Genomic DNA, 22,520 nt, shown 5'->3' with positions numbered 1-22,520 from the left:
GATACCACCGCAAACTTGACAGCTCGTCACTTGAATACTGAACTTGACCTTGCATGACATTAAGATGCTGAGTACAGTGCAAAAAGACATAGAAATTATTCATGTGCACTATACTTCAACACATTTAGGTGGAAATGTGAACTGCACCAAGTCTTCTAGTGTAAAATCTTGATAAAATGAGGTAATTGATTTAAAAAGAGATTAAAATGTCAAAAGAGGAATGAGCAGACATGCCAATGTCTTACCTAATTCAGAAGTGCTCACTTTGTTTTGAAAATTAACGGTATTCAAATTAATGTTAAGTTAACTATTGTAGGTATTCTTTGTTGCGTTCAAAAGAATTCCATCTGTATAGGAATGCCAGCAAAACGAGGAACACGTAGTTCAGGGTAACACCATGATTTTCTTCCCACATTGACATTTATTTAAAATCCATTTTATAATGGTAATTAAATTTTTCTTGTAACGGTCTGAGATTTTGCAGTGTTTAGGGGGTATATATACACATAGTTAGACATTGATAGATATTTTAAAGGGAGGCAGTATTGTAGTGGTAATGTCGGCAGACTAGTAATCCAGAGAGACATGGATTTGAATTCGACCATGGCAGCTGGTGGAATTTAAATTCAATTAACTAATCTGGAATTTAAAAGTTAGTCTCAGTAATAGTGACCATGAAAGCTCTGTAGTGGCCGCGCAGATCATTCAGTTGTCTCAAAGCTAACAAAAAAAGAATGAAACCAATCAGATCACCTGCACCGACCTAGGCACCAGAAACAACAATGGCAAACTAAGCCCTATTGACCATGTAAAAATCCTCCTAACTAACATCTGGGGGCTTATGCCAAAATTGGGAGAACAGTTCCACAGGCTAGTTAAGCAACCACCTGACATACTCATACTCTCAGAATCATATCTTACAGACAATGTCCCTGACACAACCATCCCTGAGTATGATAGGACAGACACATCTAAGCGGCAGGCACAGGGTACATAGTCAGGAGGGAGCTGCCCTGGGATTTCTCAACATCCACTCCAGGCCCAATGAAGTCTCATGGCATCTGATCAAACACGGCCAAGGAACCCTCCTGCTGATTACCGCCGCTTCCCCCTTAGCTGAGGAATTAGTACTCCACGTTGAGCACCATGTGGAGGAAGCACAGAGGGTCACAGGGGCACAGAATATACTCTGGATGGAGGACTTCAATGGCCATCACCAAGAATGCCTCAGTAGCACCACCACCAGTGATCGAGCTGGCCAAATATTAAAGCACATAGCTACTCGGCTAGGTCTCTGCCAAGTGGTGAGGGAACCAATAAGAGGAAAAAACCTACTTGACTTTGTCCGTGCCAATCTACCATCTCAGGCGATGGTAGCAGTAACTACCACACTGTCCTAATGGAGATGAAATCCCGTTGTCACATTGAGGATACCCTCCATCACGTTTTATGGCACTATCACTGTGCTAAATTTCAAACAGACTTAGCAACTGGACATCCATGAGACAATGTGTGCCATCAGCAACAGAATTCCATACAACCACAACCTGTAACCTCATGGTCCGACATATCCCTCACTCTACCTATACCATCAAGGGTGGTGAGATCCTCAATGATGGGGGAGCCCAGCACATCAGTGCAAAAGACAAGGTTGAAGCATTTGCAGTCCAGCCAGATGTATCAAGTGCAGGATCTATCTCAGCCTCATCCTGAGGGTCCCACCATCACAGATGTTGTCAAGAAACAGCTAAAGGCACTGGATACAGCAAAGACTATGGGCCCTGACAACATTCCAGCATTCCAGGATCTTGCCACGCTTGATGGCAATGGTAAAGTGAGGGATATGCTGGGCCATGAGGTTACAGGTTGTAGTTGTATGCAATTCTTGGGGGTGGCAAGGTGGCACAGTGGTTAGCACTGCTGCTTCACAGCGCCAGGAACCCAGGTTCAATTCCCGGCTTGGGTCACTGTCTGCGCTGAGTTTGCACATTCTCTGTGTCTACGTGGGTTTCCTCCGGGTGCTCCGGTTTCCAAAGACGTGCAAGTTAGGTGGATTGGCGATGCTAAATTGCCCCTTAGTATCAGGGGGGTTAGCTAGGGTTATGGGGCTAGGGTCTGGGTGGGTTTGTGGTCGGTGCAGACTCGATGGGCCGAATGGCCTCCTTCTGCACTATAGGGATTCTATGAAAATTCTGCTACTGCTGATGAGACACAGTGCCTCATGGATGCCCAGTTGCTAAATCTGTTTGAAATTATAGCAAATGCTTATATTCAAACACAGAAGTTTAATACATGCAGGTGTTGTTAATGTCTGACAGCATCTGTGGAGAGAGAATAGAGCCAATGTTTTGAGTCAGGATGACCCTGGCTCTGTTCTCTCGCCACAGATGCTGTCAGACCTGCTGAGATTTTCCAGCATTTTCTGTTTTTGTTTCAGATTCCAGCATCCACAGCATTTTGCTTTTATCATTTTATGTCTGTTTAGAAAAGGGATCCTGAAGATAAAAAGAGAAAATGACTTATTCAATATTGGAACGTCATAAAACCTTAAGGTAGGAAGACATCCTGTTTCTTCAAGATGTTCAAACAACGCTGACCATGCTAATTTACATTATCTGATGAGGGTAAAAAAACAAGAAATTTGGTCAACATCTGCATATCTTATTGATTGTTTGAAGTCTACATCAGTTTTTATTTTTTTTTAAAAGATATACCACAATCAATGTAGTGCCACTAGACATATAAAACGAAATGCCCTCCGGGATATTACACCAGAACTCATCAAAATGCAGGTCACAGATTTCAAGCAGGCTACTGAAAGCATATAAAATTAGGCGAATGGCAAGACTATTCCTCAGGATACAAATCATCTATGTTCTGAAGGGTGACTAAGATGGTTATTAAGGTATTGATCTACAAAGAGACCAAATCCACAGAATGGCTTGGGTACAAAAGAAATAAGCTCTTAAGCCAGTTATTTCAAGTGAGCACATACACCTGTTTCCAAGAAATTGAGGCAGCGCTGCAGGCTTCAAACAGCACAAAGCCCAAGAGATTCCTCGGTATACAGCTTAGAGGATCATCTATCTGGGTAGTTGGCTCTGAAGGAATTGCGGTGCTAAATAAATTTCTAATTCCTGTTTGGAATGGGCAGATCTTTGGATATGCCCAAAAGATGAGAAACTCTACCCTTCAGCATACTATCCAGTATGGATAATACAGGAATATAATAGAGGGGAAAAAAATATTAATCCATTCAGCTTGCTCCATCACTCAAGTTCTGTTTTGGGATCCAAAAAATCAATTTCTCATACCTTTCTACCTCAGACTTATCTCCCTTTGCACACACTGAAACATTTCCCTATCACACAGAGTAGAGGACAGAGACAAAACTAAACTGAAAAAATGGTCTCTAGGCTAAAAGAATTATCTTCTCAACACTTCTACTGAATTCGTGCTTGTAATATTTTCCTACATTTCCCCTTCTTCAAACAGAAACGAAGTATATATGGTGTAGATATAACAAGATGGAAGGGGGTGAAGAAAATAGATAAACAGAGAAGGTTGTTTTAGTTGCTTATTAACACTTGTAAAACACCCTGCACTCATGAATAAATTAATGTCATGTCTATATTAATGGAATATTGACCATTCCTATTTATAGGAATGTTGGAAGGTGCATGGATGGCTACATACGTACAGTGAATGAAGCTGTATGCCTTGCAGAGCCCATCAATGCAAAGCTGTTGCAATGCTTCTGCTGTTTCAGTTATGTGTTGAAGTTTAATCGCAGGACGGGTGAAACAAGGTTCCAGTTACCTCTTTGAATCTGCAGCATTCTGCAAACTTCTACATGGATGGATAACTTGAAATAATGTGATGGTTGTTTATAACTGTGACTCTTATCTTCACTTACAACTGTAAACAAAGCAGCTTCACAATTTGTATCTGGCCTTATCTCACTAAAGTGATCACGAGACTGCCTTTTGGAGCACTGGAGGCTTCTATAGAAAATTATTGTATCCATTCCAAATTATGAAGTGTCTCAGTGTCACATCCCAAAATTACACTCGCTATTTTGTGCTCAGGTATTGCATAGAGAAAGCAAATAGCTGATTAAAAAGTATGCACAAACTTCCAGCAGTCAAGACACAGATTCTTTTGGTAAAAATGCTTCCTGAAATAGTCTACTTATGAAATCATGCATCTTCTGTATCGCTTACATTATTGAACTGCCTCTTTCATCCTGCTTTTACCAAATCATCTCAGCCTAAGACAGGCGTTCCTCAGCTCACTGCCTTTGGCCCAACCACCTTCAACAGCTTCACAAATTGCCTTTCAGATCAGAAGCAGGACTGTTGGCTGATGATTGCACATTGTTCAGTTCCATTCACCTCTCCTCAGATAATGAAGCAGTTCATACACACATGTATGTAGCAAGACTTGGACAACATTCAGAATTCCACGGGTAAGAGACGAGTAACATTCACGTCACACAATGACCACCTCCAACAGGCAGTCCAGCCAGCTCGCCTTGACATTAAATGTAACAGCATTGCTGACCCTACTCAAAATCGCATTGGCCAGAAACTTAACAGGACCAAGCACATTACTGGAGTGGTAAGGGGCTCCCCTCCTAAATCCCTAACTTCCACCACTTACAAATGCACAAGTCAAGAGTGTGATGGAACTCTCTCCACTTCTCAGGATCAATGTTGTTCCAACAACATTGAAGAGGCTCAACACTGTCCAGGACAAAGCAACTCACTTAATTAGCACCCTTCCACCATGGCTATACCACCTAAAAGGATAAGAACAATTGGCACATGGAAACAGGACTACCTGTAAGTTCCCCAGACACCATCCTGACTTGCAAATCTATCGCTATGCCTTGCTTGCCACTTAGTCAGCTCTGAAACGATGCTTTGAAATTTTCATTTGACAAATGAGTTTGGATTTAGGGTTCATTTTTCATGTATATCCTGACGCCCCAACTCAGCAATACAGTTAGGAATTAATTTCTCCTGGCTAGTCTTGAAAAGGGTCCCAACAAGCACTTTTTCTTTCAACAAGCAAAAAGAAAACATAGATTGCTGATGTTTAGAATGTCAGCAAAATCAGTAATGGTAATAAAAGGTGAAAAATGTTCTCTGCTGGCATTTGCTCTCTATATGTACAAAATATCCCTTAACATCGACTTTGTCAATTCCTGCAGGTAAAAGGTAGTTTAAATTTTTGTTTCCTAATATGTGTTGAAAACATACTGCCACTGAACATGTCACAGTCTTATGACAGACTTAAATAAATAGAGAGCAGGGATTGGTTTTCTAAACAGGCTTTGGCTATCACAGAAGTGAGAGAGTAGGTGGGGCAATTCACCTGCAATTAGTTTGTCAAACAGAACAAAGCTATCTACAAAAAAAAGTCATAAATTCAGTCCAGATTCCTTAGCCTCTGGAGTGACTTTCTTCAATCATAAAAAGGATTAGAACGGGTGGCTAAGTTCTGTTTGGGGGCAGGGCGGGAAGAGTCCATGAAGGGACTGCCCACCATAAATTATGTGATATGATCAAGAACTAATTCTATAAAATGCTGAAACCTGTTGGAGAATGATTCCATCAACATGAAAGTCATTAGTACAGTGGTTCCCAAATTGTATTTGGTATTGCAGAAACAGCAAATGGGGTCGTGACAAATAGAAGCACATTAACCTCATACACTGCAGCACAATACAGGGCTTTCAATATTGCTACCGAGAATTGGATTACTCGTCCACCACAGTGACAGGAAACAGTACAGGTCAATCCTCTTGAGATCATAACTGCGAACTTTAAACTTGTGTTCTGAACCACAGTCTCTCTGGAACTTTCTACTGTGGCGCTTTCCCTGCCCTGCCCTGTTCCCCCAACATTGGTTCACCTCCCCCTTTCTTACTGTGCTTTTTTTTTGCTATTTAGTTTTGTTGGTGTGCACGATTGGGTTAATTTTCAATTGTTAAACCGAGATTGCATTGGAAAATAATTTGGGAAGCACCACCATGTTCTTGTTATCCGTCGTTATGTGTAAACCTTGAAGTTGACAGTTAATAGTCAATTATTTTTTTTATTCTCTCACAGGATATGTGCATCACTGGCTAGGCTGGCATATTTTGCCCATCGCTAATTGCCCTCAGAGGTTGGTGGTGAGCTGTAGCCCATGTGGTGGAGTAAAGCCACAGTGCTGTTCGGAAAGTAGTTCCAGGATTTTGATCTAGCGACAGTGAAGGATCAGCAAAATAGTTCCAAGTCAGGACTTTGCGTAGCTTGAAAGGCAACTTGCAAGTGGTGGTCCTCTCATGTCTGTGCTGCCTTTGTCCTCCTGGGTGGTAGAGGTCACGGGTTTGGAAGGTGCTGTCGAAGGAGTCTTGGCGAGCTGCCGCAGTGCATCTTGTAGATGGTACACACAGCTGCCACTGTGGGTCAGAGGCGGAGGCAGTGGATGTTTAAAATCAGTGGATGGGGTGCCAGTCAAGGGGGTTGATTTGTCCTGGATAGTTCTAAGTTTTGAGTTTTGTTGGAACTGTGCTCATCCAGGCAAATGGAGAGTATTCCATCACTCCTGACTTGAGCCTTGTAGATGATGGACAGGTTTTGGGGAGTCAAGAAGTGAGATACTTGCGTAGCATTCCCAGCCTCTGACCTGCTCTTGTAGCTATAATATTTATATGACTGGTCCAGCTCAGTTTCAAATGTGCAGTGCTACATCTCTACAGGCAAACTTTGTAACTGGGCTCGCTTGAACATTGCTGACTTTTTCTTCCCCACAGCAATTGTTCAAACCAAACAAATCACCCTAGCTGCAAACCTAGAGGACTAGCTAACTCAGCACAGACTGAGCATCTTCAGTATTGTCTACATTTCTCATTTGGCATTTAGAAACACAGTTAATAAAAGCAACCAAGAGTGGGACACTTTATTCTAGTTTGTTTCAAATCAGGAAAAGCTCAAACTCACATGGCAACCACTTGTGAGTTGTGGAGGCCTTCTTCAGAAGTGGAGTGCATGATATAGTATGTAGTTCTATACTGCGAGCTCTATCCACACAGTAGAGGAATAAAAATTTTAAAAGCAGAGAGATGTGAGATTTAGTGATATTGGTGAAGTTGTTATTACAACTCCAGCAAATTTACATTCAGAAATAATACCATTTAAAAGAAAGACAGGCAGTATACGTTGCCAGGAACCTTGTATAGGACTTCTCAGGTCCTTGTGTAACTTTAAACTTCAATAATTTCAGATGTGCACATGATGGAAACAAACTATAAATGGCTTTTGAAAGCATAATTCACAAGTTTTTCTTGCGGTTAATGCTTCCCTGATTGAAAATGGCAACAGTAGAGGAAAAGGTGAACTGGGAGTTACGGCCAGCAGAAATTAAATTCATAACAGCTGTGAGAAGAAAGTTCCCTGCTCAGTCAGGTTCTGGAGCTTCAGAAACAGCTGGCATCACTGCAGGATGCATCCGTGAAGGAGAAAACCATGACAATAGCCCATTTCCAGAGGTGTTCACCTCACAGCTTCAGGAGGTGAAAGCAGAGAAGGAATTGGCGATCACCACATTGTCAAGAAGGGCCATACAGATAGCAGAGTGGTCTCCCAAATGTGTCTCACTCGCCAACCAGGATTCAGCTCTGAAAACTGGTGAGGACATTGGTTCACCTGGGGAGGACAGCCAGAGCCAAGTCCAGGGCATCACAGATGGCTTAGCTGTACAGAAGAGCAGGAAGAAGACTGCAAAAGCAATAGTGAGGGGAGATGTTATAGTTAGGGAAAAAGACAGATATTTCTACAGCTGCCGATCCTATTCCATGATGAAATGTTACTTCCCTGGTGCCAGAGTCAAGGACATTATTGAGCTGCTGCAGGGTACTTGGAGGGGGGAGGGTGAACTACCAGAAGCCGTGGTCCATATCAGTGCCAATAACATAGGTAGAACAAGGGATGAGGTCCTGCAGGTGGGTTTTAGGGAGCTAGGAACTCAAAGTTGGTAACTTCCAGCTTATTTTCTTGTCAGTCTGGCCCAACCAGGAAAAAGGTTCAACGGGACCTGATTCTGGCAATGAGGTGGTCAAGGGAACAGTGAGCAGATACCGTAAGTTTAGATTGGCTTTGGAAAAGGACAAGAAGCAATTGAGTGTAAAAATATTTACTAGGAGAAGGACAAACATCAGTTAGCTGAGAATGGATCTGGCCCAAGTAAAATTGATTCAAAGATTCAGACAAAACTATAAAGGAATAATGGGCCGCTTTTAAAGTTTAAATGGATCAGTTACAATGGGGGTGCATTCCTGAGACATCAAGGCAGAGCAACCATATCCGCAGCTCCCTGGGAGTCGGGGGGGGGGGGGGGGGGGGGGGGGGGGCGAAGGGGGGGCGGGGGGAGGGAGCAGAGGGGGGGGGTCGGGGGGAGGGAGCAAGGGGGTGGGGGGGTCGGGGGAGGGAGCAAGGGGGTGGGGGGGTCGGGGGAGGGAGCAAGGGGGTGGGGGGGTCGGGGGAGGGAGCGGGGGGGGTCCGGGGGAGGGAGCAGGGGGGAGGGGGAGGGAGCAGGGGGGGCGGGGGGAGGGAGCAGGGGGGGGCGGGGGAGGGAGCAGAGGGGGGGCGGGGGAGGGAGCAGAGGGGGGGCGGGGGGAGGGAGCAGAGGGGGTGGCGGGGGGAGGGAGCAGAGGGGGAGGGCAGGGGGAGGGAGCAGAGGGGGAGCGGGGGGAGGGAGCAGAGGGGGAGCGGGGAGAGGGAGCAGAGGGGGAGCAGAGGGGGAGCGGGGGGAGGGAGCAGAGGAGGGAGCGGGGGGAGGGAGCAGAGGGGGGAGTGGGGGGAGGGAGCAGGGGGGGGGCGGGGGGAGGGAGCAGAGGGGGGGGCGGGGAGAGGGAGCAGAGGGGGGGGCGGGGGGAGGGAGCAGAGGGGGGCGGGGGGAGGGAGCAGAGGGGGGGCGGGAGGAGGGAGCAGAGGGGGAGCGGTGGGGGAGCAGGGGGGGCAGGGGGAGGGAGCTGAGGGGGGGGCGGGGGAGGGAGCAGAGGGGGGGGCGGGGGGATGGAGCAAAGGGGGCGGGGGGGGAGGGAGCAAAGGGAGCGGGGGGGGCGGGGGGAGGGAGCAGAGGGGGGTGCGGGGGGAGGGAGCGGGAGGGGCAGGCGGAGGGAGCGGGGGGCCGGGGGGGAGAGAGCAGAGGGGGGTCGGGGGAGTGAGCAGAGGGGGGTCGGGGGAGTGAGCAGAGGGGGGTCGGGGGAGTGAGCAGAGGGGGGTCGGGGGAGTGAGCAGAGGGGGGTCGGGGGAGTGAGCAGAGGGGGGTCGGGGGAGTGAGCAGAGGGGGGTCGGGGGAGTGAGCAGAGGGGGGTCGGGGGAGTGAGCAGAGGGGGGTCGGGGGAGTGAGCAGAGGGGGGTCGGGGGAGTGAGCAGAGGGGGGTCGGGGGAGTGAGCAGAGGGGGGTCGGGGGAGTGAGCAGAGGGGGGTCGGGGGAGTGAGCAGAGGGGGGGCGGGGGAGTGAGCAGAGGGGGGGGCGGGGGAGTGAGCAGAGGGGGGTGCGGGGGAGTGAGCAGAGGGGGGGGCGGGGGAGTGAGCAGAGGGGGGGACGGGGGGAGGGAGCAGAGGGGGGCGGGAGGAGGGAGCAGAGGGGGAGCGGTGGGGGAGCAGGGGGGGGCAGGGGGAGGGAGCAGAGGGGGGGGCGGGGGAGGGAGCAGAGGGGGGGCGGGGGAGGGAGCAGAGGGGGGGCGGGGGAGGGAGCAAAGGGGGCGGGGGGAGGGAGCAGAGGGGGGGGCGGGGGGAGGGAGCGGGAGGGGCAGGCGGAGGGAGCGGGGGGCCGGGGGGGAGTGAGCAGAGGGGGGTCGGGGGAGTGAGCAGAGGGGGGTCGGGGGAGTGAGCAGAGGGGGGTCGGGGGAGTGAGCAGAGGGGGGTCGGGGGAGTGAGCAGAGGGGGGTCGGGGGAGTGAGCAGAGGGGGGTCGGGGGAGTGAGCAGAGGGGGGTCGGGGGAGTGAGCAGAGGGGGGTCGGGAGAGTGAGCAGAGGGGGGTCGGGGGAGTGAGCAGAGGGGGGGGCGGGGGAGTGAGCAGAGGGGGGTGCGGGGGAGTGAGCAGAGGGGGGGCGGGGGAGTGAGCAGAGGGGGGGCGGGGGAGTGAGCAGAGGGGGGGCGGGGGAGTGAGCAGAGGGGGGGCGGGGGAGTGAGCAGAGGGGGGGCGGGGGAGTGAGCAGAGGGGGGGCGGGGGAGTGAGCAGAGGGGGGGCGGGGGAGTGAGCAGAGGGGGGGCGGGGGAGTGAGCAGAGGGGGGGCGGGGGAGTGAGCAGAGGGGGGGCGGGGGAGTGAGCAGAGGGGGGGCGGGGGAGTGAGCAGAGGGGGGGCGGGGGAGTGAGCAGAGGGGGGGCGGGGGAGTGAGCAGAAGGGGGGCGGGGGAGTGAGCAGAGGGGGGGCGGGGGAGTGAGCAGAGGGGGGGCGGGGGAGTGAGCAGAGGGGGGGCGGGGGAGTGAGCAGAGGGGGGGGCGGGGGGAAGGAGCAGAGGGGCGGGCGGGCGGGCGGGCGGGGGGAGGGAGCAGGGGTGGCGGGGGGAGGGAGCAGAGAGGGGGGCGGGGGGAGGGAGCAGAGGGGGGGGGCGGGGGGAGGGAGCAGGGGGGGGCGGGGGGAGCAGGGGGGGGTGGGGGGAGGGAGCGGAGGGGGGGGGCGGGAGAAGAGGGGGGGCGGTGGGAGGGAGCGGGGGGGGCGGGGGGGAGGGAGCAGAGGGGGGGCGGGGGGAGGGAGCGGGGGGGCGGGGGAGGGGGCAGAGGGCGAGGCGGGGGGAGGGAGCAGAGGGGGGGCGGGGGGAGGGAGCAGGGGGGCGGGGGGAGGGAGCGGGGGGGGGCGGGAGCCGGGGGGAGGGAGCAGGGGGGGGCGGGGGGAGGGAGCAGGGGGGCGTGGGGGAGGGAGCAGAGGGGCGTGGGGGAGGGAGCAGAGGGGTGGGCGGGGGGAGGGAGCAGGGGGGCGGGGGGAGGGAGCAGGGGGGCGGGGGGAGGGAGCAGGGGGGCGGGGGGAGGGAGCAGGGGGGCGGGGGGCGGGAGCAGGGGGGGCGGTGGGAGGGAGCGGGGGGAGGGAGTAGAGGGGCGTGGGGGAGGGAGCAGGGGAGGCGGGGGGAGGGAGCAGAGGGGGGCAGGGGAGAGAGAAGAGGGGCAGAGAATTGTGGGGGTGCGGGGGGGGGGCTTGTGTTGAGAAATAGGGGAAATGAGTGTGAATATGGAGGAAGGACCAGAGTACCGATCTTATCAAAATCCACAAGAACTTTGATTTAAACATATGATGAATCCAACAACTTAAAAAAAACTTCATATTGAACAGCAGAAGTTTTCGCAAAATATGGGTGGGCATCATTTTTTCTTGAAACATATTAAACGGATTTATTTCTTAATTTAATTTAGTATTAATGATACACAACAGGGGTGAATTAAATATCTAATACACCGCTGCATTCACAATGGCTGGCCCAACATAACATTTAGACCAAAAATTCGATAATCACGGGACAATCCGTATATTTTTTAAAATAAAATACATTTGATGTGAACAATTGTTGCTGTTTGCCAAGAGTTTCGGTCACGTTTCCTCTCCGAGAAGGACTGAATGGCTGTATTTACAATCTGTTGCAGGAATTTAACATGAACCCTTTGCCTCTTGGCCTTCAACTGTTGCCTCATTTATGCACTTCCCACATCAAGCGAATAACAAATTTAAGAAGTGATTATTCATTCAGCCTAGATCAACCAATCGTCTGCTCTGTAGGACAGAATTGAACCTTTTTGGGGATTATTTAAATAAATGCTAAACTTTCAGTTTACTGAGGCTAAGTATTAGGGGAAGGTGGTTCACACCAGTTTAAAGTTTATTTATTAGTGTCACAAGCAGGCTTACATTAACAGTACCATGAAGTTATTAATCCCCTAGCCACACTCTGGCACCTTTCGGGTACACTGAGGGAGAATTTAGCACGGCCAATCCACCTAACCAGCACATCTTTTGGACTATGGGAGTAAACTGGAGCACCTGGGGGAAACCCACGCAGACATGGGGAGAATGTACAGACTACACACAGACAGAGACCCAAACGAGGAACTGAAACCAGGACCCTGGTGCTGTGAGGCAGCAGTGCTAACCACCGTGCCGTTTATGCTTAATAATATGAATACGTTTGAATGTACCTCACAGGGGAGGTTAAAAGTACAATAATCCCCAGGTACTCTGTAGTTACATACACCAAAATTGTAAGCAGGTACTATACTTGTATTCTATACTACACATTAATTTTGAGAACTGATGCATAACTACACGACTCTGCTGAAAGATTTAAGAGGAAAGCTTCAGCCTGCAAAACAGCATTTTGTTGTTTGAAGTGCACTTTTTCTATCTTTCAAAAAGAAAACAAGTTCAAATCTGTGCATACACAAGGCAGCATGGGTGATCCTGAAAGTATTTTTAGAAACTGGAAAAATAAACTACAAAAGAAAAAAAATTCACTTTCAGGCACAAGAGAGCAATAAGCCTCAGGTAAGAACATCCCTGGAAACAGTCTTGTCAGGATTATACATAAACATCCAAGTCCAATTTGAAGATAGGACGATCGAGAAAAGAAAAGCAACTCTGTGTACTTACGAGCTTCAATCTTTGCAAAGGTATCCGGGTGATGTCCACTGGACTGCGGTCTACCACATTGACAAATCTCACTTCTGGAACTGCTACAGCACACATCACATGAGCCCACCTGAACAACACAAGCGACAATCTGAATAATGTGATGAACCACAAAGGAATACCGATGACAACATCCAGCTTTTCTTCGGGTCTGCCAGTCTCAATTTTCCGAATATGCTTTTCAAAGTCACTTTTAAGCATGCTGGCCTGGTAAACGTACATGGCACTGAATCTATTTTGATTTCTTACACAAATTTTTTGCAGGATAGAGTGAAGTCCTTTTCCCCCTCATTTTTTTCCAGTTATGGCTAATTTCCAAGTCTATCCATGTACAGAAAAGGCTGAAGGTCAGCAACAAATTATTGGCTTTGTTATTTTGAGGATATTTCATCGTTGAAGGTGAATTACGGCAGTTCTATCATTTATGATAGCAAGACTCATAATTCATAAGTGCCACAGGTTACAGAGATTTATGATGGGCTTTTCACAACTCATCATTACCAGCGAGTTCACCTGTTGATTCTGTGGAGACAGTGCGACTAGTTAAATCGCGCTTTAAAAAAGTTCGAGAACACCAATTCTGGGGATTGATGCCAATCAATATTTCCCACTACCGCCCAACACCAACCACGCCCACTACCCTCTCCAGCTTTCTACGCTAACTGGCAGCACTTGCTTCCCTTAATCAACTGATAACTGTTATCATATTGTGAGGGACAAAGTGAGAGAAACAGATTTACGAGGAATGAGAATACACAGGCTGGACTCACTGAAGAGAACTCGTTTTCACCATGCAAATAAATAGTTTTGCTGAATCATCATTAGATTGAAGGCGATCAGGACTTTAACATTCATTTCATACAATTTTGAGATTGGTTCCTTGTCGAAAGAATCACCACCCTGCATTATCCTTCTCCTTTTCTACTCCCCCGAGGCATGAGCAAATTGGGCATCTGTATGGTTTGCTCTCGTTCTTGGATACCTGGACCCCAATGTCCTCTCATGTAGATATGCTGGCTTAAGTTCATTTCCCATCTCCCAGATGATAAAACATTAACAGAGTTGAATATCAATAACAGGGTGTGCGCACATGCCAATCTAGTTAAAGCTGGCCAATTTAGGGGTGGCATAATGGCACAGTAGTAGGGTCGGCACAGTGGCTCGCACTGCTGCCTCACGGCGCCAGAGACCCGGGTTCAATTCCCAGTTTGGGTCATTGTCTGCGTGGAGTTTGCATGTGGATTCCTGGGGTGAATCAGCCCATTGAGCCTTCTCTGTAAAGAAACTGAACCTGCACACAGTGCTCTTGCTGTGGTCTCACCAATGCCCTGTACAGTTGTAGCAAGTATCTCCTATTTTGTCTTATGAAGAAACCATCGGAGTTTAGAAGAATGAGAGTGATTGTACTGAACCATTTGGATTATGAGGGGGTTTGACAAAGGTGGATGCTGAGGACGTTTCCTCTTGTGTGTGGGGAGGGAGGGGGGGGAAAGAGTACAGAACTAGGGGGCATGGTTTAAAAATCAGGGGTCTTGCATTTAAGACAGATTAAGACAAATTCCTTCTCTTAGAGGACTGCGAGTGTTTAGAATTCTCTTCCACAGAGAAGAGTGGTGGTTGGATCATTGAATATATTAAAGGTTGGGTTACACAGCAAAGTTGGGCAGCAAGGTGGCGCAGTGGTTAGCACTGCTGCCTCAAAGCACCAGCAACCTGGGCTCAATTTCAGCATGGGGTGACTGGCTGAGCAGAGTTTGCATGTTCTCCCCATGTCTGTGTGGGTTACCTCCGGGTGCTCCGGTTTCCTCCCACAGTCTAAAGATGTGCAAGTTAGGTGGATTGGCCATGCTTTATTGCCCCTTAGTGTCCCAAGATGTGTAGGTTAGGTGGATTAGTCATGGTAAATGAGCAGGGTTGCAGGGATAGGATGATAGGGATGGACCTGGAAAACATGCTCTTTCGGAGAGTCGGTGCAGACTCAATGGGCTGGATGGCCTCCTTCTACACTGTAGGGATTGTATGCATGCATGGACAGATTTCTGATCGACAAGGGAGTCAAGGGTTGCGAGGGCTGGCAGGATAGTGGAGTTAAGGCCACAATCAGAGCAGCCATGATTTTATTGGATGGCCATGCAGAGCCGATGGGCCGATCAGCCTTCTACCATTTTGTACGATGATATCGGTTGCAGTGCTTAGTTACTTTTTAACTTTCAATTCTTGCTTTTCATTATATTGCATGCAACACAGTAAATGGTGCAAGTTAGTTTTTAAAAGATTAAGTTGCAATTTCAAAACTCATCGTAAAGCACACGTTGCTGTTTCCATCCTTCCAAGCAAGAAAACATTAAAAGGCAATAAGACTTGATCGACCTTGCATCCTCACCAGCCAAGCATGCAGGTTTTGTCAACAGCAGGCTATTGCAATTGAAATGATAGTTAATCATTTTGAACAATGCCGTAACTGCCCCAAAATGGCCCAGAGGACACAATGAGTGTGATGCCATGAAAAGATTCCTCTCCAAAATTTGATTACATTTGAAAACTAGTCTCTTCAAGTCTTTTTAAGAAACTAATCTAGAATAAATGTTGCAATGTAGTTCAATCAATAAGGAAGAGCACCCTTACAACTGTGTAGGAATAGCTTACCTTTTATCTGTAGTCTGCTTAAGTGCACCCCCTCTCAAATTGCACAGGCAACAATCCTGCAGAAAATGGGAAAAACATAAGTACTTCATTCTGTCAATCCTTTCCCACACAAATAAATACCAATTACAAAACTGATGGTGGCTGTTGTTTCACTTCTACAAATCTTAACGAAATAACTTTAATGTCACAAATTGAGGTTGTAACAATACTTAATGTGGTGTTATTACAGCTACAACTTCAACTTGATACAAAACCCTCCAGCTAGCAAACATCAAGTCTGTGCAATCAAAATATTCCTCAGTTATGCAATGTAGATATCATATTCCGTTGAAGATCACTCTAAAATTAACCAGCAGGAAGTCAGAATACTACAACACCACAAAGCAAGTTCTGCAATTCTCAGATGGAGATGGAAAAGTAATTTTCAGAATCTGAAAGAGATTTCTGGAATAGCCTCCAATGAGTTGAGAAAAATCAAACAGATTTTGCCTAACTGGTAAAGTTTTGCATGAAATTTGCCATCAATTAGTTCAACTTTCACGTTAAAGCAAACAGCAAGAAATTGAATGCGTCGAGTTGGTACCAATTGGAAACAGGCAAAAGCGAGTATATAAACCTTCAATGAGACACCGTTTAAAGTTTATTTATTACTGTCACAAATACATTAACACTGCAATGCAGTTACTGTGAAAATCCCCTAGTTGCCTCACTCCAGCACCTGGTCGGGTACACTGAGGGAGAATTTAGCATGGCCAATGCACCTAACTAGTGAGTCTTTCGCACTGTGGGAGGAAACCAGAGCACCTGGAGGAAACTCACTCAGACACGGGGAGAACATGCAGAGTCCACACAGACAGTGACCCAAGCCGGGAATCGAACCCGGGTCCCTGGTGCTGTGAGGCAGCAGTGCTAACCACTGTGCCATCCATAAAATACACTCTGCCATCGCGTCATCAGGCAACTTCGTAGCCCCTCATTGAGAAATTGAACCCCGATCTCCTGCGTGATAGGCGGGGATACTAACCACTACACTAAGGAGGAACTGCGTTGCTAATGATACCTGAAAATAACAAAAAATGAGCAAATAGCAGACACCACCAAGAAAAAAAATGAAACTGTAACAAAATACATTTTGGAAAGTGATTTGAGTCATCATGCATTTCAGTGAGGCAGAAAATTGGATTAATGTGGTCTGTAACAGTGACAAACTTGAAAGAAAATATTTAAACTTATCCGTATAGTAGCATTTATTGTATTAGACATGCCTGTAATATCTTCCAGCAGAACCTGTGGCAATGTTAGAAATGTTTGCCGTGGCTCTCTAGAATCTTCACTGGCAGCTGAAGAGATTCAACGAACTGGCAGGCTACAATTCCCAAACCCGCATCGATGCTTAAAACATTTATAATTTACTGTAAAGCTGGCTATTAATCAAGCATTTCATGGCCTGGCATAAGTCAACTCTTCTTGTCCAACTCTGTGTATCAATGACAATTACTGTGTGACAAAAACTTCTGGGGAAAACACTCCTCACAATTGTGGAAGTAACCACATTTTGTTTATTTGTACAAAACTTCAATAAAGCAAAGACATCATGAAGTACAACTTTTCCTAAGGTAACTTTGAAAACAACATTGATTCATAGCATGTCTTAGCAGACCTCCTACAACGACACACAACAAATGCAGTAAACAGCCAAACAGTTTGTGGCTGAGGAATAAGTAACCAAAAGGGAGAGGACTCAGACAGGAAGTGAGGAATGTATTATAACTAGTGAATGTTACTCCACTAGCTACAGCCTGCTAACCTCAAAATGCCGCATTTATCCATACTCTTTGATTCATGTCTGTTAATTTGATTTGAGTTATTATTGTCACATGTATTAACATAGTGAAAAGTACTGTTTCTTGCATGCTATACAAAGCATACCGTTCATAGAGAAGGAAACGAGAGTTCAGAATGTAATATCACAGTCATAGCTAGGGTATAGAGAAAGATCAACTTAATGCAAGATGAGTAAGCATTATTAGAGAGTTTACAAGAGTTAGAATGAAGTTTTAGAAGCATAGGATGAGAGTAAAACCAGCCCTCTATCCATGATAATACATGACCCCATATCTTGTATATTAACCGTTGGTGTACCAATTTTTCAAATGCCTTTTGAAAGTTAATGTATATTGCATCTACTGGTTACCCTTTGTCTACCCTACCAGTTACATCCTCAAAAACCTCTAATAAATGTGTGGAACACAATTTCCGTTTCATAAAACCACGGTGAATTTGTCTGATCATACTATGGTTTTCTAAGTGCATTGTTGAGACTTCCTTAATACAGTTAGAGTGTCTTAGAACTGACATCCAGACCTTGTCCGTGCTGGATTTTGGGACTTGCTGATTTTTTTGGGGGAAAAAAATCGGAACCCTTTAATTCAGTGAATAGGGGTCACATGAAAACCAAATGATAGGATTGCAAAGCACTTTAGGTTAATGGCCATTTCCCTGCTGATATTAATTTGCTTTTCATGCATTGGATTTAATAACCTTCATGACTCTTCCATTTACCTAGATCAGTGCGCAAAGTTTAAATTGAGAAATAGTCTTTTCAGTTTTAACAATCAAAATTATGGTAAAACTGTAACTGGAAACTATTTTTTCTTTTATTCAGGAAGGATTATAATAACTCTTTAATAACTCTCTAGGTAGCCTTAATGGTATCACAATTCACTACTGAAGCAAAAATCGGCATACATCCTGGTCCCATGTACAATACATACCTAAAATATTCAACTCTGCAAGAATCTTTTGATTTTCCAGGATGAGTTTAATCAACTCCGCTACATCACTCACCACTCAGAGTGCAGGAAATGACAGGTGCATGAAGATGCTCTGATGTGGCAACTCCCCAAACTCTTCTGGGTCGGGTAAAGTCCTGGGTTACTGAGCCACTAAAACGTCAGGTGTGCAAAGCAGATAACTACTCAACACACCACAGCATCAATGTTCCAACTCCCTGAACAAGCCAATAAGTTTTCTCACTCATTTAAAATTCTTGCATGTAGCAACTTGCTGAACCTCCTTCAACAGCATCTTCTAAACTGATGACTTCTAGATGTGCGGAGTCTACACGGGTTTCCTCCAGGTGCTCCAGTTTCCTCCCACAGTCCAAAGAACGTGCTGGTTTTGTGCATTGGCCATGCTAAATTCTCCCTCAGTGTATCCAAACAGGTGCTGGAGTGTGGTGACTAGGGGATTTTCACAGTAACTTCATTGCAATGTTAATGTAAGCCTACTTGTGACATTAGTAATCTTTAAACTCTATCACTTAAAAGAACAAGGACAGCAGACACATGGGAACAGCAACACCTGCAAGTTCCCCTCCAAGCCACACACCATCCTGACTTGGAACTACATCACCACTCCTTCACCTCAGCTGGATCAAAAACTTGAAACTCCCTTTCTAACAGCACAGTGGGTGCACCTCACTTGGGTTGAAGCAGTTCAAGAAGATAACTCATCATCACGTTCTCAAGGGTAATCAGGGATGGGTAACAAATGATGGCCTTTCAAACGATGCTCAGATCCCATGAAAAAAAACATGCAGGCATCTCAAAGTCCTGTGATTCCCAAATGCTGGAAACTGGATTGATTCCTTGGCCAAAATAATTATGCCCCGCCCTTAAATGTGTCTGAAGACAGGTGCTCAAGTTGTATTCATTAATTTATAAATGCAACCATTATAAAAAAAACATCAACTTAGCTCACTCTCAGCTTGTTAACATTGTTACCAATGCCTCTACTTTCTCAGAAGACTATGGAGATTTGGCATGTCAGCTACAACTCTCACCAACATTTACAGATGCACCATAGAAAGCATTTCTGGTTGTATCCCAGTTTGGCATGGCTCCTGCTCTGCCTAAGACCGCAAAGAACTACAAAAGGTCATGAATGTAGCCCAATCCATCACGCCATCCACTGACTCGGTCTACACTTCCCGCTGCCTCTGCAAAGCAGTCAGCATAATATAGGACCCCACGCACCCCGGACATTCTCTCTTCCACCTTCTTCCTTTGGGAAAAAGATACAAAAGTCCGAGGTCACGTACCAACTGACTCAAGAACAGCTTCTTCCCTGCTGCTGTCAGACTTTTGAATGGACTTACCTTGCATTAAGTTGATTTTTCTCTACACCCTAGCTATGACTGTAACACTACGTTCTGCACTCTCTCGTTTCCTTCTCTATGAACGGTATGTTTTGTCTGTATAACACGCAAGAAACAATACTTTTCTCTGTATGTTAATATCTGTGACAATAATAAATCAAATCAAATCATTGCACTGAAAACCACAATGCAAATGATTCCAATGAGGACACATTACGTAGATTGCTCAGTCCTTGGTAATATAAGTGAAAATCTGCTTCTTTACAGCATTTTTGTTGGCAAATAACAATGCCAGTTTGCATTAGGTAGTTGATGATGTAAAATTTTTGCAATTTGCACTTGTCTCACTCGGGCTAGGCAAAGTCTGCTCAATAAATGTTAGACATTTTGCATTATACCTTTAAGGTAAATCACAGAAGTTGCAACATAGGAGGTTATTCAGTCCATTATGACAGCAACAAAGCTAACTCAATCGGAGAGATCAGGCAACAGTTTTCAGTGCCTTCGGGGAACAGAATTAGCAATTCTGGGAAGAACTTGGGCAGGCTTTTTTTTGTTGCCAGATTTTCCTCTGAAACATTCTGATAGATTGCGGCAGACACTTCTGTCTGCATTACTTCCAACATGAGATCACATTAGCCGATAGCATCATTGTGATGCCAGCCTTCCCAAAAGGTACCATCTCTTCTGCCCAACAGGAACTACACCTGCTGGCACGCTTGCTTGATAAAGGCTCCAAAATCACATATCCCAACAACCAATTAATTGCTTTAAGAAAATAAACATTTGTAGAATTTTTTCCCTATGTCTCAGCTGTGGCTCAGTGGGTAGTACTTTCACTTTTGAACCAGAATTTGTTGGTTCAAGTTCCGCTCCAGGACTTGAACGCTAAAGTTAAGCACATATTCCAGTGCAACATTGAGGGAATTCTGCACTGTCCAAGATGCCATCTTTCGAATGAGAATTTAACCGAGGTCCTATCTGCCCTCTCAAGCAGACACAAAAGATCCAATGGCATTATTTTGAAGAGTAGGCTTATGTTAACACTATTACCCCCAATGCTTTGGTCAATAATTGTCCCTCAGTCAACATCACTAAAATGCATTATTAGTCATTACGTTGCTGATTGTGGGAGTTTGCTGTGCGCAGATTGGCTGCCACTTTCCCTACACTATAACAAGGACCTCACAAAGGATTTCATTAGTTATGAAGTGTTTTAAATATATCTTTTTTTTGGTCACATAAGTCCCTGAAGCCCTCCCAAATCCCCTCAGAATTCCAGTGCCTTGGTTGGGTAAGTACTCTGTTGCAAGCAAGCACCATCTCTTCCACACAGATTACCTCATCCTTGGATTTGTGAAGAAACATCACCGGAACAGGTAGGAAAGCAGCAATACTGCCCCGAGAAACACTTTCTGGCAGCACATTCTGAATGAAAATCCACTTTAAGATGGGTTTCCACAATCTTTTCAAATACACTGCTTGAAAAAGGCAGCACTTTGCCCTGCATTCCTCTAGACAGAGCCCTCCAGTGATTACACCTCACAAAGCCTCAGCAAACATTCTATGATCAAACAGACAGATTATAGTGTGCTGTCCTTTACTCCGAACTGCAACTTTTCAAACCATTCACATGAGGCCATCTCATGGTTCAAGAGAAAGCTTTCTCTTTGCTACTAAATGGAGAATTTGAACCTAAGACACACTGAAATTGCAAACAGAAACAAAAATACTGCTAGAGGCCATAAACATACTCTATGATATATTAGTTGAAAGAAATGGTTGTCACTTGATAGATCAGCAGGGCAAAAAACACAAAGCAACTGATGCTGGCCACACAGGAGTAGAGAGCCGAGCTTGGCTCATGGGCACTGTCTTTCCGCAAAGCACAATGGAAAAGTAATCTGGTTCCAGTTGACATGTTCTGAAAGGACTGGTGGAGCAAATTATTTTGCCAATTAGTGTAGTTAATGTGCTCCAGTTGATTTGGAGTACATGTAATTTTAAAAATTACTAAAGCAGGTGACAACTTTTGTGATTCATCAGGAATATTTTTCTACAGGTTTCATAATATCGAAGGAACCACATTATCTTTTTATACTTATTACTTGCATGGCTAGCAAACCAACAATAAGAAATCAAAGGCATATTTTTCTAGAAAAAATTATGTCGCAGTTATTTTGAAATAGTGGTACTAGGTTGAAGGTGCATTAATAGAAAAATTGAAAATTTGTACATTGTTTTATAATTGGGATGGCAATATTGATTTATATTACCATAACCTATACAACATTGATTCTAGTATTCATGTTGTCCATCCACCTGAGACAATCAAGGGTTAGGGTATACCTGAATTGAAGGTGGAAAAAGGGGATAGAAAGGTCCCATCAAGAAACTACCAAGGATTATATGCGTGTGGCAAATGCTAGCAAGAAAGCTTACCAATAAATGAGGGAGGAGCAATTAAATTGCTCCAAAGTTCTGGGAAGGTATTTGGAGCCTTCAACTTGCATTTACCCCAAGCTGAAAGTTTGCAGGTAAAAGTAATATTTGTAACACAAGAAACCCACAAAACATATTCAGAATAAACTGTTTCTTCTCATTCACAATTGTTTGTGGAGTGTTGTACATCCCCCAGAAAATTGTTCTATGACTGGCCTAAGTACGGAGGTTGAGCTCTGACACCAGTATTGCTGGGCTCAAAATGGGGCAAACGGCACAGACACCTGGCATCACCTGAGCCTGAAGGAGCCACGTGATTAAAGTTTCCACTTTTATTTAGAGTATTACTAATTTTTCATCAGAGGTGGTGATTAACAATAAGCGCTGGCCTACACTGTTTTCTCGACCCAATTATCCAAAGTTCTGCTCGGCTGTGTTTCACACCACTCCCTGGAACTAATGTGCCAGTTTTTCCTACTCCTCAATGTTTTTCTTATTCCCAAATATTGGTGCATTTTCTCTCCTGTCCTCATTTCCCAATGTCCTCCCTGATGATCTGATGATTCCCACTCTTATTCCTCAAAGTTATATGCATCTTTT

At 46.1% G+C, this 22,520-nt stretch overlaps 1 protein-coding gene across 1 annotated transcript in view; it reads right to left on the bottom strand.

Moving 5' to 3' along the window:
* Window positions 1-22,520, bottom strand: part of LOC144494781 (lysine-specific demethylase 4C-like) — a 386,490-nt gene that overhangs the window by 97,336 nt on the left and 266,634 nt on the right. The window contains exons 16-17 of the mRNA XM_078214103.1: window positions 15,320-15,375; window positions 12,635-12,743 (exon numbers count right to left, since the gene is read on the bottom strand). Of these exons, the coding sequence (XP_078070229.1) occupies window positions 12,635-12,743; window positions 15,320-15,375 (165 nt within the window). The remainder of the gene's footprint in view (window positions 1-12,634; window positions 12,744-15,319; window positions 15,376-22,520) is intronic.

Source organism: Mustelus asterias, chromosome 6 (assembly GCF_964213995.1).
Source record: "Mustelus asterias chromosome 6, sMusAst1.hap1.1, whole genome shotgun sequence".
Lineage (NCBI taxonomy): Eukaryota > Metazoa > Chordata > Chondrichthyes > Carcharhiniformes > Triakidae > Mustelus > Mustelus asterias.
This window is presented reverse-complemented; position numbering and strand designations above follow the sequence as displayed.